This window comes from Phaenicophaeus curvirostris, chromosome 8 (assembly GCF_032191515.1).
Source record: "Phaenicophaeus curvirostris isolate KB17595 chromosome 8, BPBGC_Pcur_1.0, whole genome shotgun sequence".
Taxonomy (NCBI): Eukaryota; Metazoa; Chordata; class Aves; order Cuculiformes; family Cuculidae; genus Phaenicophaeus; species Phaenicophaeus curvirostris.
In genome coordinates this window covers 11,126,947-11,145,211 of record NC_091399.1, presented here as the reverse complement: position 1 = coordinate 11,145,211, position 18,265 = coordinate 11,126,947, and the positions used below count along the sequence as shown (strand labels likewise).

The following is an 18,265-nucleotide window of genomic DNA, read 5'->3' as shown; positions in this document are numbered from 1 at the left end:
AAAAAACATCCTTTGAAACACACACTCTCAGGTGCATTTTTGCTCATGAACTGGAGGCTGTTCCACCCACAGCCTAGACTGAAAACAGATCATCTTTCTCCAGGCAGAGTACCACGGGCAGGTGTGTTAGCAGATGGACACTCACAGAGGTCATACTCCCCCCACCCCAGGAATTACAGTTCCAACACCAGATACTGCTTAAAATACTGCTTGGTGAAGCTTGTACAAGAATCTTATTTCCTTGAAACCAAAGCAGTAAATTCAGGGAACTTCTGCTGGTAGAGAACTGGTTTTTTTATTAATTTCCGCTAGATTTCTAGACTTGCTGGGGGGGGAAGCTGCAGTTTTCTTGACAAAAGCTCCCAAGGGGACTATCTGGAGTCATTGTATTATGACAGGTTTGGAAATGTTTGAACGGAAAAGCTTCATGCAAGCACGAAGTATTACCAGCAGCTGAAACGTTATGCTATCCACAATGTAAAGTTATTTGCCTTGGAAAAAGAGTCTTAAACAACATTTTAAAAAATGGATGATGAATATTAATCTTGCACCACGGGGTTTCCCTGTGACTGATGACAATGGTGCAAGCTCTGAGCTAGCACCTGTTGTAAGTTACAGTTTCAGAAGGTACCGTAATGTAGAATAAGAGAAAGGCTGGTTTTGCACTAAGTACTTGTGGCTGTGGACAATCAAGAGATCAGATATGATGAGGTTCCTATTCTCTGACAGTGCCCGATACTAGAAGGTACAAAAGAAAGGTGCTTGAAATGCAGCCATGCACAATTTCAGAATGATGTTGCCACAGAGTAAGCGCTTTGCTAGGGCTTTTGCCAGTTATTAGTTGATCTGTGCTTGAAGCATATATATGCCATAAATTCTTAATGTTGTCTGATTTAGTTACAAATGTCCTCATCCACAAAACTCCTTGAACTTTTTTAACTTTTCCTAGCAGTTTGGCCTAAATGCAGTCTTTAGCCTTAGAGTTATCTGTACATGCACATCTTGAGTACAGCCTCTTATTTAGCTCATCACATTTCCCAATCTATAAAAGGGAGATATTACCAACTTTCTGTCCCAGAGGGAGAAAGGGATTAAAATACTAAGCACTGTACATTTGAGTTGGTGCAAACATCTGTCCTTTATATATCCTCTCCCTAGATTTAACATCTTTCATTCTGTCCACTAAGCCTCTGAACACACAAGTGCTGCTCAGAGGCAGGGAGATGGGGCAGAAAAGGCAACCAGTTCATGGTGCATTTGAAGAAGTGCTTCCAGCTGCTAGTGCTCCAGTAACACACCGCAGCACTGATGTGAGGTACCTACAGTCTCTGTCACTTGCTTGCCAAAGCTGCCATAGATCATGTTACCAGAGGCAAAACAGGAGGCGTTCCGGGATAAAACATCCTATATATGCGGGAAAACATTTCTTTGATGTTATTTCTGCTTTGCTAGCACACAGTACTTTATGAAGTCTAGTACATTAAAACATCACTCAGCTCTTGGCTAGGCACAAAGGAGGTTTGCTTTTCTTAATAAAGATGCAGTTTTATCTACATAAAAATTTATCCAGAGCTCCCTCCTTTATGCTCCCTACCTCATACAGTCAAATATAGCGGCACTGCCACCTTCTCTCTATCTTCTCAACACTATGCATATGTTAGAACCGATTTGCTCTTTCTCTTCCTCCTACACTTCTGTAATGGCACTTCCACAGAACAAACAGGAACAGTAGATTTCATTTGATCTTCCTTTTGAAGTTGCAATGCAAAAAGTAAATTGAAAACTTAAATTTTCAGAAAATGTGACTAAATCAGTCATCTGCCACTGCCATGTCCTGAACTCTTCTCAACTGCACCTCAGCAGTTGGAAAGTCTTAATAGTTAAAAGCTTTCAAGACTTCCCCTCGTGATATGCAAAACAGCAGAAGCATTTAAAGAGCTAAACAAAGCATCCTAGAATTCACAACCACATAAGAATTCAACCTTCACTTTGAATGAAAATGTAGGCATATTGAAACATCATATCAACTCCTGAAACACCTGATGAGCTTTCCAGTCACCAGGGGAAGCCGGACCCAACAGCAGCTACTTAGTGGACACCATTTCAAACCTTTCTGAATCTGAAACAGATGTTCTTGCGAACTGATGGGAAATCTGTCTCAAAAAAGAGAAAGTATCCAAAGGAGACATTGGGATACTCAATTTGGAATGCATCTCCATTTTCTTCAGGACAACTCTGAAAGGGTGCCTTTGACAGGACAACTCTTGGGATTGCTTTAGACAGACATTGAGAAGCCTATGTCAGACCACAAATTCTGTGTCAATGTTGCAGCAGGAGAATTACTTCTTCTAGCGGTTCTGTTCCTGTAGGCTCAATCATTCTATTGTAATGATTGAACTCCGAATTATGCTGGTAACCTTCAACAATGTGGTACAGCTGAAGCCAAATAAAAATTACTGGATAAAAAATCCAAGTGTATGCTCCAAAACAAGTCCATTTGCCTGTATCTCGGTCACCATCCTACTCACAAGACAAGGAAGTGCTGTGTTCAGCCTTCCAGTCCTAGGCGTATCATGCATTATGTCCTTCCCTCACACGCTTTCAAAAGGAACACCTTGTGCTACTTATTTGCAGAATTTTCTGACTACTGCAGCTGTAGTTTTAAGTTTACGTAGAACTCAGTGCTTCTGGTGATCTTCAGCTCTGAGAAACGGTCTTCTCCTGAAGTCAATTCAAAATTTCGCTTCCTCAATGGCAAGAAAAAGAAAGATTCTGCTTCAGGACTATGACAGTGCTTTCTTGCTCAAGAAAATCTTTAAGGAAATAGAGGAGGCAAACGATTCTCCACTAACTGGTTTTCACCGAAACAGGCAATTGGCTGATGACCACGAAATTCTTTACTATGTTTTCTAACTCACAGGAATGGACCATTTAAACAGATTGTTTTAAGCTCATTGAGCCAGAGACTCTACAAGAATGAGTCTTTTTTTAAAGACAACTTTTTTCAAAGACAACAACATACAGCCTTGGGTTATAATGTACTTGTCTTCCTAGGAGGCAAACAAATGACAGTGAAGCAACTCAGGATACGCACTTGTCATAGCCTTACTTAGGTCATTTTCAGTATCTCATGTACAGAAACGTTGTTAACCCCATGACCATTTCGTGGAATTAGACTAAAGAATCAACACAGATAAAGTACTGTGAAGAAACAGATGGGAAAAGTGGTGAGGGATGTGCTTTGTCAAAATACTTTTGCACACATCAAGTAAAATATAAATATAATACATCATTATTTCAAATGCAACCTCCTACGCTTTCTTTGTGGTTATATATAGATAGCTCTCCCAGGCTTTTTATTAATGTTTAATAGTATTATTTGCCTGTACAAGCTGGGAATTAGAGAAGAGCTCTTCAGCTCAGTTCAGACTTAACCAATGTGATAACTCTGTACTGCATTTTCTACCTGCTCAGTTTACACTCACACTGTGCAGAACCTATAATTGGAAATCTTCCCCAGATCCCAATCCCTGAAACACTGCTGGGCAGCACAGATAAAGTACAGCATAATCATGACAAAACCCCACTGCATGGGAACACAGCAAAACACTATGAGAACTGCAGGTTTATTGGAGTTTCAATTGCTGTAAGAACAAATAATTAAAGTCTTCCATGCAACTCTCCCATCTGTGATTTTGTCTACACAATAAGAAAGTTCAAGAAAGTGGAAAAAGCAAAAGAATTTAACCGCTTCCTAATCAAGGCACACTTTTTCCAGTTGTTTTTCCTTCCCAGCACACAGGCCTGGAAGTACATGCCTGCCTCCTACGGTATCCAAGACTGAATACCAAAGAAACTGCTGCATACCCCATACTCCCACCATCACCACACACCTTAAAGTGGGCAGAAACAGAGCTTCACTACTGCAATTGTAACGTGGGCATCCTGAGCAACAGAGAGATCCTTTTTGTTCTAATCTCTCCCAAGAACTCCTACTCGTTTGCTGTTCTGACTGCACAGGTGTGATATTTTCAAGCAGCAGCCTAAGATTCTAATTTTCCCTGACTGATAAAATAACCTTCCTCACTTTTTCTAATACCTACCATATTGCTAGACGGATTTTTACCACTAAAGGAAGATGCAGGGGAGAAGATAAATGGATACTTCTAAGTGGAATTATTGAGCACAGTACAAGCTGAGTACACTCAGCTATCGTCTCCTGAATAGCTGTAAGTCACTATACAGCACTCACAGTATCAATGACAGAGACGGTCCAGTGGGTGAAGAAGTTACCACAACCTCATTTCTCCAGCACCATTTTTCCCCATCCTACCAGCTTCTACCCACCACCACCCCACCTTCCTACTACTCATTTCTTACTAGAAGGAAAAGTTTCAATCAAAGAATAAACATGCAGAAATAGTAGCATGAGGACACAGTCAGTATTTTTAAAAAAGTAAACAGAACTGATGCACAATAGAGCTCTCATTTGCCCTCAGGATCCCTCTGTAATTTAAACAGTGGAAAATAGTAAAAATCATACTATAAACCAAGGTGCCCAAATATAGCACATGCCAAATATTGGTCACTGTCTCAGGCATCAAGCTTTGTCCCAGGCTGAATTCCCAACGGAGCAAGTTAAGGCAGGACATCTTTATAACTCTAATCTTTCTAATACTTTAAATAGATGGCTAAACATAATACTGATAATCACAGAATCACTAGGTTGGAAAAGACCTCCAGGATCATTGAGTCCAATCATTCCTATCAACCACTAAACCGTAATTATAAGGAAAAATCCGTTATATAGATCTCTCTTCTTTTAAATCATCTTCCCATTAAATATTACAAGTAGTTTTCAGCATCTGATTCTCTGCAACATTCTGAATTCTGCTCGCATTATACTCCCTTTATTTAAGGGACCAAGCAGCCTTTGTTACTCAAGAAGTGAGAGACAGAAATGATTGCAAACATTACTCAAAGTTGATCCTCAAGTATAACGAGTCTGAGAATGTGAGCCATCAGCACTTCCCAAACGCATGTGTTACTGGCAGGACTTACACGGGGCAGATTCCATGCATCTGCAGTCAAACCCAAGGGCAGGCAGAGGTGGAGAGTTAGCACAGGCACCTGTTGTACAGCAACTACCTACTTGCCAGGAACCATTACCACCGAAGTGACTGCTGACCTTGAACTCCACAGGCAGAAATTAACTGCATTCCTTTTCTCAAACTGCTGACTTCCAAAAGAGACATTTGAAAGCTCCAAACAAATAAAGTAGCAGCAAATATGAGAAGAAAGCACAAATACCAATGATACATGCTTGTATCTATGGAATGGCTGATGAGTACAGTGATGAGATTGTTCATTGCTTCATATTACGGAACCCACCTACTAGAAAGGCTGAACCCCAAGAGGGAGACTAAAGCAGCAATACTTGGTTTCAAAGTCAAGACCATCTTCTGTTAGAATGAAAGAGGTGATTATGACTCTTACCTGCTGAACATATCTGTCTGTAGTTTTCCACATATAGTAATATTCTATGATGCTTGTTAAGGACTTCCACGGGAGCTAGGGACAAAGAATAAGCAACAATCATTGCAGGGAGCTGGTGGAACTGAAATCACTGGATCCCTTTGACAGTTCATAGTGGAGTCTTGCAACTGCTAACCCGCCTAACAAAAAAAGACAGTCCGTGTCTGAATCTCCTAAGGGTGTTCGTTGCATATGGGACCCATGTTAAATTGAAAACCCTTACAAAAATGCATTCAGGGTAGAAGCAGAGCAGGCTACAGGTAAATCTTTATACCACACTGGCTCCACAGTAAGCCACTCAAGAGAAGTGCAATGTGGAAGGAAGCCCACCGGCTCAGCCTCTCTCTGCTTGAGCAGCAAAGCTTCAAGCAAGGGCTACAATTATGGCACCACAGTTCTGATTTGCTCAGCTTCTACAGAGCTGGCCCAGGAAAAACAAAATAGTAGTAACTACTAACAGAAATGTGCCATGCCAGCAACCTTCTCTGTGCAAGAAGCACAAGGATTCCAGTAGGACCTTTAATGCCCTCCTGACCACAGACAGCATGGTGCTGTTTCTAAGTCCTTCTGTCTAAAAAAATCAGACCAAAGGACAAGCAACACCGAAACTACTTGTTTTGTTCCAGAGGACTCGAACAGCAACAGAGTGAAACTTGGCTCTCCATAAAGTGCTCCATTCAATCTGCAGGCTCAGCACCCAGAGTGGAGCTTTGGCCAGACTACAGGACACTTCCTTTGCATACCCAAGATGCCTTTTTAAATCTTCTAAAGGACTCTTTCTGAAACACCATTATAAAAGTGACCACATCTTCATATGTCAGAAGGCCCAGTACTACTTCTTCTAACACAAACTATGGCAGCCAGGCTGCCACAGTGCCCTCCTAAATCCTCCCTCAGCTGTAGTGAAGGAAATGATTTTAAATTAACATCTCTAAAGGAAAATATCATCTGTGATTTGAAATTCTGACTGTACAGCAGGCTGTCATCAGTACGAGGTCTGCCCTTCCCCAGTTTACAGCAAGAAATGTGCTCCAGTTCAAAGCCCTCGTCTAAATAAAAAATAAAACACTACGCTACAGACAAGCTGTAAACAAGCTCTGTCACTGATAGGAACTGGTCACCGTGTGGGCCCTCATTTATATACTTACAAAATCTTGCTGAATGTCAGTGAAATCTTTTCCATATTTTTCTAGTGCTTCCTCGAAGAGGTTTGCCTCTGAAGCAGACCACTCCTCCATCTCATCTCTGCACAGGACTGGCCCTCCTTGCGGCACAAGCGCAGAGATTGCCTTGGAAATGTCATAGACATTTTTGTGCAAAGTGTCCATAGCATGGAACTACATGGTTGCAAAAGAGAAAGATACATGTCAGGACAAACAACAAGGGGTACAAAACTTAATCTACTCAGCAGCACCAGTAGGGTAGCACTACAGTTAAGAAAATTCACATGATAGAGCCCCATCCACCCCAGGACTGAGCAGTCCTGTTAGGTACCATTCACAGGTGGGGCATGAAGGCAAAGGCACGAGGGCACATTTTCCAACAAACTTAGCCATGCACTTGCTTTGTAAAATAACCCACAGAAATAGCACATAAGAAAAATATTTAAGAGCAGCAACACACACACAGAATCCCTCTCAAGTCCACAAATCCCAAAGAGTTCCAAGTCAAGTCACATATCATAGCTGAGCAGGAAAAAGGAATTACTCCCAAGAGCAATTATCCTCAGAAAGCTGAGCTACGAGCGTCTGCAACTTGTGATTTACCAGAGCTGAGAACACGTCATGAGGGAGGAATTGGTGTTACTAAATTAAAGCTTGGGTTTATTTCTTGGCTTCTGTACTTTTGATCAGGATGTTATTTGCCTTTCATCATACCAGTTTTGTGCACCTGCATAATTAAGCCACAGTGTCCAGTACTAGAATTTGTTCTATATATGACATCACATAATTCCAGTAAGAGGTGAGGCACTGATAACCGTTCTCTGGAGATTTCATAGATTTTATTCCAATTTTCATTAAAATATGTGAACATAGAAGTTCAAGGTTTCTCTTTCCTCTGTCTCCTCAGAATCATTTATGATTACTAATGGCATCACTACTCCACAGGTACTCTAAAAAGAACCTTCTCAAAGAGAAGAACTGGATCAACTGAAATTTCTTATTTGACCACAAGCTTTTCCCCCAGACAACCTTGCTGAAGGACACCAGCGACAGCCTGGTGTTGGGGAAGTGATGAAGAGTGGCATTCGGCCATTAGAACACTGCAGACAGGCAGGTAATCATTTGCAGTCTTTTAGATAGCTACTGGGCTGCTGAAGGAAGTGATCAAAACATTTTAATAATACGAAATAAAAAATATATCAGAGTTATCCATGACGGATTGCAGGAGGCACAAGGTCAGAAAACTTCACATCATATGTAAATAAAGGGATCCTTCACAAAGGCAGGATCTCCTTCACAGCAAGCCACAATTACAACTCATCTGCCCCTCTCTCTGCCAACTGTTAGTGCCAAGGTGAATATTTTGCATCTCTCAAAAACTTACTCAAAAAGTCCTCTTAAAATACTTACCAGCGTGATGTCCCTCGAGGCTGCCGCAGCACTCATGTGCAAACTTGGCTGTCTGACAGAACTACTGCAGTCTAGTGCTCGGGCAAATGTACCAACAGACCTGAAAAAAATTAAACAGAGCATTGACTTTGCATGCAAAATAAGCATAAATATAAACATCTGACCAACACATTTTGATACCAGCAGACTATTTCTCAGTACCAAGATCAGATCAGATGGCTTTTTTCCTCCACTCAGATCACTGCCCCAAACTAGTTGGCCGCACAGAAAAAAAAATAGTGCCAAGCAGCGCAGGAGCAGGAAAGGTAAATGCTTAAGCATCAGCTGTCATCAAATACCTAATTTTGGCATAAGTCCAAACCAGCCTCCTGCACCCAGGTTTCTGTGGCAATTCACACATTGCTCAGTTTCCCAGTCATTGCTTCATCCCAGCTCCACAACACCCCCGTCCCCAGTTTTAGCTGAACTGATACTTGCGTGTGTGGTATCCAATTCTAAACTGGATCGCTTTGCCAACTCCAGACAGAAATGATTTTTACATAGATCTTTTCAGTGATTCTCATTACAGCATATACCTTTGAGCAGCTGTATCAGCAAAACTAGTGGGCAGCACTGAACTGCCAGAAAGCATTACTAAAACCAGCTTTGCCACCAAAAGCCTACAAAAGGTAGAAACTGCCATCAAAATGCAGTTCTACAGTCACTCTAAGTCAACCTCATGCAAACCCCGTCTGACAGGGCACTTCTACCCACTCCCTTCCTGCTGCTTCTTCATGATGCTGACACCAGAGCATTGTGTGGTTGGCTGGCCATGTGAATCCGCTCTGCTGAAAACTAACCCAGAAAACGAAGTTCTTAGTTTTTCAAAGGTGTGCTGTACTTCACTTCATTAGAAACAAATGTGAAACCACAGCCTTGTCAAGAAGGGTCTCTTAAGAAGCAGGAATACCCTTTGCTGCAGATATCCTAGCTCTCCCCACCACTCCTTCATCTGTTTGTTCTACATCACTGGTGGAGACAGCACGCTCCCCAGTTTCAGCCATTCCTCTATGTCCATCCCATCAAGTAGAATTAATCTGTTGCACATAAGTCACTTAATTCAGCCAGTTTGATTCACTTTCGGCACCAGTCAAAGGAAACAGCAATACATTGCATAAGCAGTGCTGTGAAGAGCCTACAACTTATGGGAATCCCTCAGTGTAGCCAGAACACTACGAGTTTCATGAACTTTAAAGAAGTCTGTACCACGAAATGCATAGTTTAACCAAAGACAAAAATGTATTAATGGATTCTGAACTGCAAGATTTTCTTCAATCTGGATTGCAGTTATAATTTTTAATCTTAACCAACCTAGTTTCACTTCTAGCTCCCTGTTTGGGCCTTGTGGGCAAGTCCAGCAATAGCCACACAGAGGCTTCTAAAGGCTGCAGTGCAGATTAGCCATTTAAAAAATTTTAGCCAAAGTTCATAATAGAGTTTTATCTTCAAAATACATAGAAAAATCAACTTGGATATGTATTTCTAAATATGCACACTTCTCATACTGAATATTTACAGTGCTACATCTCACCATCTCCTTCATTTACCTAAATTCTTTTATCACTCCCTGCTCCCCACCTTGTATTTCCCTGAGCTTCTATCATTCAACACAGAACATATTTACCGCTGTTTCATAAAACCAGACCTTCATAGCATCATCCAGATGATCAGAAGGGATCCATCCTCAATCAGAACTGGAGGGCCCTGTCTGTGCAGGTTCCTACACCCAAGCTCTAGCGCTGCCTCTCTGGAGAGCATCCTGTGAACTTACCTCATAAGAGGAACAGCACTGGTATACTTGGGAAAGTTCAGGAGGGAATTCAAAGCATAGTAACTCAAGAGGGGAAAAAACAAGAACCAGGACCCAATTTAACAGACTATCTGAAACGTAGGCCTAACTCGGTTTTCTAGGTCTGCTTCAGCTGAAGCAGGCTGCCCGGCAAGTCAGAGGCCATGTCTATGAAGTTCCATGGCCAATGTGCAGAACTCTCAAGGTTATCAAACCTAATACTATTAGCAGGTCATAAATCACACTCCCTCCCCACCCATATCAAATGATAACTTCCTCTACTGACTAAAAACATCAACTGGTCCAACTGTCCCTTTACTCACATCACCTTCCTTCCACGCTTTCATACAAACTTACCTGAAAGACACAGCATTGGGAAAGTACTGCTTTTTTCCTTTATTTTTTTTTTAGAATACTCAGTCACCAGTTACTATGACAGCCTAACACTGGGTACAAGCTTCTGTTCATAGAAATGTGTATCAGTGAAAAACTTCAATATATTAAAAAGCAAAAGTTGATCAAAGATTGCTTTGGGCTTAAACAAAAGCACAGCACCATTTGTACAGATTTGCAGGATTTTACTTCATCATGCTTATCCTGCTCCATCAAAACCCTTTACCAGACTTCTTAGCAAACTACCAACCAGGTGTTAAAATATCACTGGATTTGAAATAGGGAGAAAACAGACAGAATATTGAACTGTCAAGAGTTTAGCTCACCAAGCCTCCCAAATGCTAGCCAAAGTATCTGAAAAGCCTCGTGAACTACAGGATAGTTTTTACATGGCATTTGCTTCTCCTTTATGAAAGTGCTTAACTGTAAGTAGGAACAGCTACTTGAATTCACAAAAGTCACGCACTGCCCAGGAAGGCACGAAAATGTCCATCATTTCCAAATTGAGCAAATGTTTCAGGCAAACAAAACCAGCATCCATACTAGTAAGGAAAAAGAACACCGAAAGTGCTTGGCAGAATCATTAATATTTATTTATTCAAAGGAGAGGTAAACAGCTCTTACCGTGCTACCACCAGGAACTGGTCTATCTGCTTGTCGACTAGTGGGTTAAAGGCTTCCCAAACTTTTGTTTCAAGTTTTGACTGATCTCTCCCATCATCCTCACCTGAAAAAAATTAGTCATGTTCAGTATGGGCATTTTTAAATAAAAGACCATTCCAGATTTTTTATTTTATCCCACCATAATTTAACTGCTAAACATCTCAGTTACTCTAGCAGGCCACTGTGAAAATGTAATTCAACCATATGCCTGTGACAATTCCAGCTTGACACACAAGGCAACGCAGCACGTCCAAACTGGGCAATTAGGTTTGGAAGAACTGGTTTCAATGGGAAACAGCCTCTCACAGCTACACGGTCTCTCTCTTCAGACCCTATCCCCACCTTGCCCTTCTCTCTCCTTTAACTTGCAGCACTTGAGGAAAACAGACACACTCCCAGCTGCTCTGACCAAGCAAAGAGCAGCTGGTTTGACTTGCATCAGTTGCTTTCTAAGGGGGAAATCATGGCATCCAACGCAACCCAAAATACAGGACCTACTGAAAAATCTTTGGGTTTTTTTTTAATTTTTTTCTGCTCCCTGTAAAACACCTAGAAAACATCCTTCTCTGAAGCCCAGCATTGGCCTGCTGAGGAAAGTAGTTAATCCTCACTTAGGAGGCTTGCCCAGCTGATGAAGTTACCAGTTTCACAGATGAACTAAACAAAGGTCCTAAACAATTTGTCTGCCTGACAGACTCACAGTATCAGCAAAGCTCTTGGCAAAGACAGAATCACCTCACTGCTCTCAAACGTCTGCCCATGCAATCTGGTGAAAACGCCTCCAACATGAGTCACAAACCCCACTCTCCCAGGAGGAGCGACAGATCTTCCCCTGTTTATTTCATGGGTCTTGGAAAGGAGCAATTGGATTCCACGGTTCCCATCCCTCTTAGTTTTTCCACCCACTTCAGGATTTGCAGGACAGTGCAAAGCACATCTAAAGTTAGCTGTTATTTAGTAACTAGCACTGGTTACTGCAGCTCCTCCCTTTTCCTTTGCGTCAGGGTCCTCCAGGTCCTAGTGCTCAGTGACACAGTGGGGGCAGGATGAGGTCTCACAACATGTTCTGCAGGTGAGCGGTCCAGTCTGCAGACAGCAATTCGGACAGGGAGAGGGCTCCGACAAAATGGCACCCGGCAATAATGGGCAAATTGATGAGGGGAGACAGCATCTAATTGGCAGTAATTCGGGAGGGGTTCTTCTAGGGAAGTGAGGTTTGATTAAAAACACAAAGGGCTTTACAGACACGATGGAAATTTGTTTCCTGTGGAAATGCTGAAATGTCTTCGTAAAAAGAGTGCAAGCTCCAAGAGAGCCAATTAATTCAATTTGTTTCAACAACTTTTATGATTTGGAGAAATGCCCATTTAAAGACTGCTTTGAGACACGACTAGCAGTGTTCAGTGAGCAACAGCTTTGGCTACCAACAAACCAGGCAATCATTGTATGCATGACCCGTCAGCAGAAACCTCCATATCCCACACCTGTTAGGCCTTGCACTTAAAGGTGGCCACATTTGACATTACCTTTTGGCAATTTAAACAAATTATGGAAATTACCCTCTTTTAATAAGTCTGTTATATCTGCCTGGTATCTGTTTCCAACTCGAATCTCTCCTTTATCAGCAAGTAGAGTCTTTTGTTGAGGATCGTATACTAGCGAATAAAAGAAGAAATCCTAGAAATAAAACAAGAGCAAGCAGTATTTATTAGATTTCACTTTCAGCTTTGCATACGTACTAGCAAGCTTTCACATTTTAAGTTTTGGTTTACTACGCATATATAGATTTTAAAATCGGGTGAACAAATAAACACGAACCACCAGTTTTAAACCGCTATGCTAAATAATGCCACTTTCTTCTGTATGTGTAAGGGCTCTCCTTAAAATCATCCATTCCCTGGATACGCAGTCTTTGCAGCTTAAGGGAACAGTTTCCGTTACAGAAATAGGGCTCGGATGGGCCAAGAGATAATTCTCAGTTCAGCCATTTCAGAACATAAATTGCACTTTCCCATACACCCAAAGAGCAGTAACTAGATGCTAGTGACTTGTCAGCACAAAAATACTGGTACAAATTAAAGCATAACTTCAGTGCATTACAGCTCCGCCAACAAAACACCCCATAACGAGCAACCTCTGTGGTCTCCACCAGGCTTGCTGCACTCCAGTACATCAATGTGCCCCTCACGCTGGGAGGCCCAAACATGGACACAGCACTTAGGAAGTGGTCTTACCAATGATCCGCTGAGCGGATTTAAAAGTAAAGCAAGAATTCGTAAAATTCCTACCAGAATTAGCATGTCCTACCAGTGTGGAGAAAGAAAATAGCCACAATTTTAGCTACTCAAAACTGCCCAATATAATCAAACTTTTTTCCATAGCTAAGAACTTGGCTGTAGCTACTGACTGACACTTCACTGACTAGGTATGCTCCAAAGCAGAATGTGGGCTATGGGGCAAGAGTTCTGCTAGGGCATGAAAGAACAGATCTTTAGTAACCTCTGTCCACAGCACTTCTGCCACTAAGACACAGAACAGTTTCTGAACAGAAACACAGGATGTGTGATGCGTCATTTTTGACATCTAACGTTTCTGGCTCATTCTCCCTTTCACAATATTTCAGTGTCAACAGCAAACACTCTGTTTAAATACGTCTCACTTCATGCTAACCTTATTTAGCAACAAAACGCAACAAAAATTAGGACAAAACCAGCATCAGTTTCAAACCCTGTTCATCCTCATGAAGAGGCAGCAAGGGAAAAAAAAGTCTCCTCATCTGTCATACAAAGCCCCAAAATCGAAGAATCGCTGTAAGTTTCCCCATTAACATGGCAGAAACTCAGTGTGCCAGGGCTTCAACAGTATGTATCAGTTCTGTTCCCCAGCCCTGAGCATTACACATACACTGATGCCAGAGTTATGGACTCGCACGTTTTATTTACACGTGTAACACATTCAGCATCCAATTACAGAATTTAAGTGTGTTGAACTTGGTAACTCTACATTTTCTACTCCAGTTTTAATAAAGAATAGCATTTTTCTGGGAAGATATCAACATCTACAAAAGGGAGGAAAAAAAGCCAGAAAACAGACAAACAAGTCAGCCAAACCTGCTTTGCTACCCAAGAAAGCTACTGCACAAAAAGGCATCACCTGTATAGGAAAGCATAAGAGACAAGACAGGACTCACACCGCTCTCCTCCAGCGGAAGACATGCCATTTCCCTGCTGTGAAAGCATGAACCCCGCAGGCAGGAACAATCTCATGGTATGTCACGATAACAGGATAAAAGTCATAGCTAGCACTTGGCAAGATGCTGCTCCAGCACCCAGGTAAGTCAGCTGCAAAGGCTGTCTGTGGGTGGGTTTGGGGTGGGAGGATTTGGTTGCATCCTCACTGAATGACATTTGATAGAATTGACTCCTACTCCCATGGGCACCAGGGTCATTTGCATCAAGCCATCAACAGAAGGGAGCTTCAGAGCATATGAAAGCTCGTTTGTATTATAGCTGTGTAAAGATACCTGCATCTCTTGCTCCCTGACATACACAAAGTTCGAGACATCACAATATTTTGAGGATGTATTGTTGCATAAATAAAACATAGGATAAACATTCGTCTTGCATGCTTCTGTGTCGTAAATATAGCATTTTATTTGTTCCAGCTCCAAAACACCTAACTGTAAGACAAAGCATACACAGTGGAACATTAATGCTTATCAAGCACATTGCCCAGCAAACAGGCAAAGCAAACTCCGTAGCACACTAACACGGCAGGCCCAAGGAAGGTAAGTTTTACAGGTGATTTCTTAACACAGTCTTTCTTGGCCAGGGAAAGTCGCTGAGTGTGGAAGGATTTTCTCCCATAGTATTTGATTGTTAGATGCTCTGTTGCTTCTCTTTTACAGATAAACGCTATGAATTGTCTCTACAATGTAAACTACATCCTTCTTTGCCACTCTCAGGCCAGCTTTTTACATCTTGTCCAATTTTGGCTGAGATCAAGCAGCTTCAATGGAAGATACAACATAGACTGTAATCCCGATATAATGTGATACCACTACCACCTTTGTCCATAGAAACATGAAATTAATCTCGTGCAAACTGGGTGAGGTTTCTGAAAACACTAATAAATGCCAGTTTACTGCCAATGCAAACTACAGTCTAAGGCATATAGTAGCTCCCACAATACTCCAAAGTGCCTGGGAATTCTTGATCACCACTAGGTGATAATGATTTTTCAGAAGGGTTTCACAAGACTGGTATTCACAACAAAATAATACAGCTCTTCAAAATCCTCCAAGCTCTTTTTAGCTGTCAAAACTCTGTACATGGAGTTAGCAGCAGAGAAGAAAATGGGTTTTCTCTTTCAATTTCAGATCCCAGAAAACACCCAATGTGTTTGGAAATTAAAATGACCTCCCAAGAGTTAAAATTAGCATGACTTGCTGGGTCTCCAAAATGTTATACAGACGTACATGCTGAGAGCTGCCCTGCCCAAGCCCCTCAGCTGTCCAGAGCTACAGCCAAGAACCAAATCCATTAAGAAACTGCAGAAGAACTGGAAAAAGAAAACAGGCTCAAAGCAAAAGTACAGGTCAGAAACAGTGGTTAGTTCATTACAACTTGCAAACTTACTTTCATGATCTCAGCTCAGATCAAGGAGTGGAATATATTTTAACTATATAGTATTTTACTTTTAAAAGGGTACCAAAAGGTACCAAAATGCAAGACATCTACCCAGCAGGCAAAATTGACACGAGGCTTTGGATATCTAATGTTTTTGCCATATCTGGCTATGCCCTTCTCTTGATCTCCCTGGGAACTTAGAACGTACAGGAAATTAGCTTATTTTTATTTTCCTCCTATTCCTTGTTCCTGCTACAAACTCAGTTTTGCAGACACAGTAAAAAAGTCACTGCTGGTCTGATTCAGCTCCCTCTTCAAGAAGAACAGAGCTGTCTTCCTGTGGACAATGACAGTGAGACAGTGAAAGGAGGAAAACAGAGATAACAGAAATGTAATCTTGCTCTGTTTACAATCTCCCTAAAAATTTCTGACCTGCTTTGAGGCAGACAGTGTTGGGCTAAAAAAAACTACTTGTAGTGGTTATAAGAACACAAAAAAATGAAATGACAGAATCCCTAGAACTGCTTAGGCTTTACTGACAGAAGCCATGTTAAAACAAAACAAAACATAACATTTTGAAATCAAAGAGCAGATTAAGAACAGGGGTGGGGTGGGGGAAGACAAAAGAGTTCAAAACAATACCATTCAGTGCTATGAATTCCCCAGGAAAAACTATCTCCTTCCCTTTATCTCTTTACCCTCCACCCAAGCACATTTGTGTTCCTGAGGTTTTAATTTCTTTACCATCTGCCCGAGTTAGTTTGCAACACAGCAAAATACCGTGCTGAGTGACAGGATACATTCAGGGAAATCTCCAAGTTCCCTGCTCTATCTCTGTGTACCTACATGTAATGCCAGTGATAATAAACATATTGGGAGCAATCAGGAACAAATACTACTAAAAAGTTGGCTACTACTAAATCAAAACTACTTTCAGTTTAACTTTTGCTTTCAAGCTGGCATACCCTAGGCTGTGAGCTGGTAACAAGTATTTCTGAACACAACAGCCCTTGTTTGATGTGTTGCCATTTGGCAGCTCTGATCAGACTTGACGTGCTTTTAGTTTCACATTCCAAAGAGAAACCCAACTATTTAATCCCTGTGCTTTGTTTAAAATTCTCTTAAACTAGACTATCAGATTAAAATTAATCTTATGCTTAAATAAACACTAAAAAAAAGTTTAAAAAAGCATTGTTAAAAGAAGGCACAACTATGAGACAGACATTGTATGCTCCTTGCAAGACATTACCTGTTTTCTCCTTGCTTCTGAAAGATCAGGAATGACCATTACCCTACTACGTTTAAATACAAGATTTCCTCTCATATAACACTTGAATACATCTGCAAGCATTACATTTGCATTTGAAAGTATTAAAATAATAATACACTGAAATTGTTAGCCAATCTCCCCAAGTAAAACTCCCACACTGTCAGCTTCCAAGACTGACTAACCTTGCTGGCAGCCACAGGTCTAGCCACAATTAAAGGCACATAAATACATCTAAAAGAACTACAATTGTGATTCACAGATACCTGAAAAAGTAAGCCCCAAGCTTTATATTCTGAAGTGATTAGTTGTGCAATACAACATTTCAAATGTTCATTCTGAGGTACCTTTAAATAGCCTGATTGTGAAAACCTCTGCAGGACTCGGAAGTTAACTGACAAGCAGTTTTGCAAGGAGGTAAGTATCCATGGGGGCATATGAAGACTACAGGTAAACAACAGTAAACTCAATAAACAAGGAACTAAGCTCCTCAGAGACCTGAGGTGATATCAAGCCTATACCATATCAACATAAATCTGTAAGATTTCAGGACGAAGCAAATACACAGAAATACAGGTTGCTGGCTTCCTCCCTCTCCACACTGACTTGCCCAGGGCATGAGCCTTCAGGTCTGAACTTTCAGACTGCCAGGCTGATGAGCAAGAAGGGCTTTCTTTACTAAGGCAGAGGCAGCTCACTGTCACAAGGATGTAAGCAGCAGCTCTGGCCTCTGGATCCATGAGGTTTTACATGAGAATGAAAACTGTACAGAACCTGAAGTTCCTCACTGTCAATGCCCACACAGTACTTGCAGAAACGAAAGAACCACCCTCTTTTTAGAGAGCTTGTAAAAAGCCACCAGTCCTAAATTGTACCAAAATAAAGTGTTCAAGCTTCACAATTCACAAAATGGGTTCATACCTCCCGTTCCAGATATGATTTAAGGGATTCTGTCTCATTTAAGAGAGTAACGCTGCATTTGCCTCTGAAAAAGAGAAGCACATTTTATGAAAAAACACTCTAAACGCTCACGTGGCTCACAAGATGGAATTACTGAGGTTGTACGTGGAATTTAATCTTACGTTGAAGAACATGAGAATAAAAACAATGCCATTTGGATTTTGAACAAAAAGCCCTGCAAGAAAAGAGTCATTACCTAATGTGTGTGGCTGGCAGAGATTCCAGCTGTCGTGAGAGAAACAACTCACGATGCCGTAGCTGATGCTTCTGTTTTTCTGGTAAATCAACCATTTCGGGATTTTCCATTTCCTCTTCCATTTCTCCTAAAGAGACAAAAGTCATCATCAAGAGCAGTGCAAGTATTGACTCTGGGCCTATAAGGATAAGCCGCTCTAAAATCTTTGCTAAATAATACACA

General features: G+C 41.3%; 1 protein-coding gene across 3 annotated transcripts in view; it reads right to left on the bottom strand.

Annotated features, from left to right (window-relative positions):
* The window catches only part of MTA1 (metastasis associated 1), an 81,902-nt gene that overhangs the window by 35,364 nt on the left and 28,273 nt on the right, over positions 1–18,265 (bottom strand). For all 3 annotated transcript variants that reach the window (XM_069862459.1, XM_069862461.1, XM_069862460.1), the window contains exons 4-10: positions 18,044–18,170; positions 17,809–17,872; positions 12,552–12,669; positions 10,954–11,056; positions 8,109–8,208; positions 6,684–6,872; positions 5,497–5,571 (exon numbers count right to left, since the gene is read on the bottom strand). In XM_069862459.1, coding sequence (XP_069718560.1) covers positions 5,497–5,571; positions 6,684–6,872; positions 8,109–8,208; positions 10,954–11,056; positions 12,552–12,669; positions 17,809–17,872; positions 18,044–18,170 — 776 coding nt within the window. The remainder of the gene's footprint in view (positions 1–5,496; positions 5,572–6,683; positions 6,873–8,108; positions 8,209–10,953; positions 11,057–12,551; positions 12,670–17,808; positions 17,873–18,043; positions 18,171–18,265) is intronic.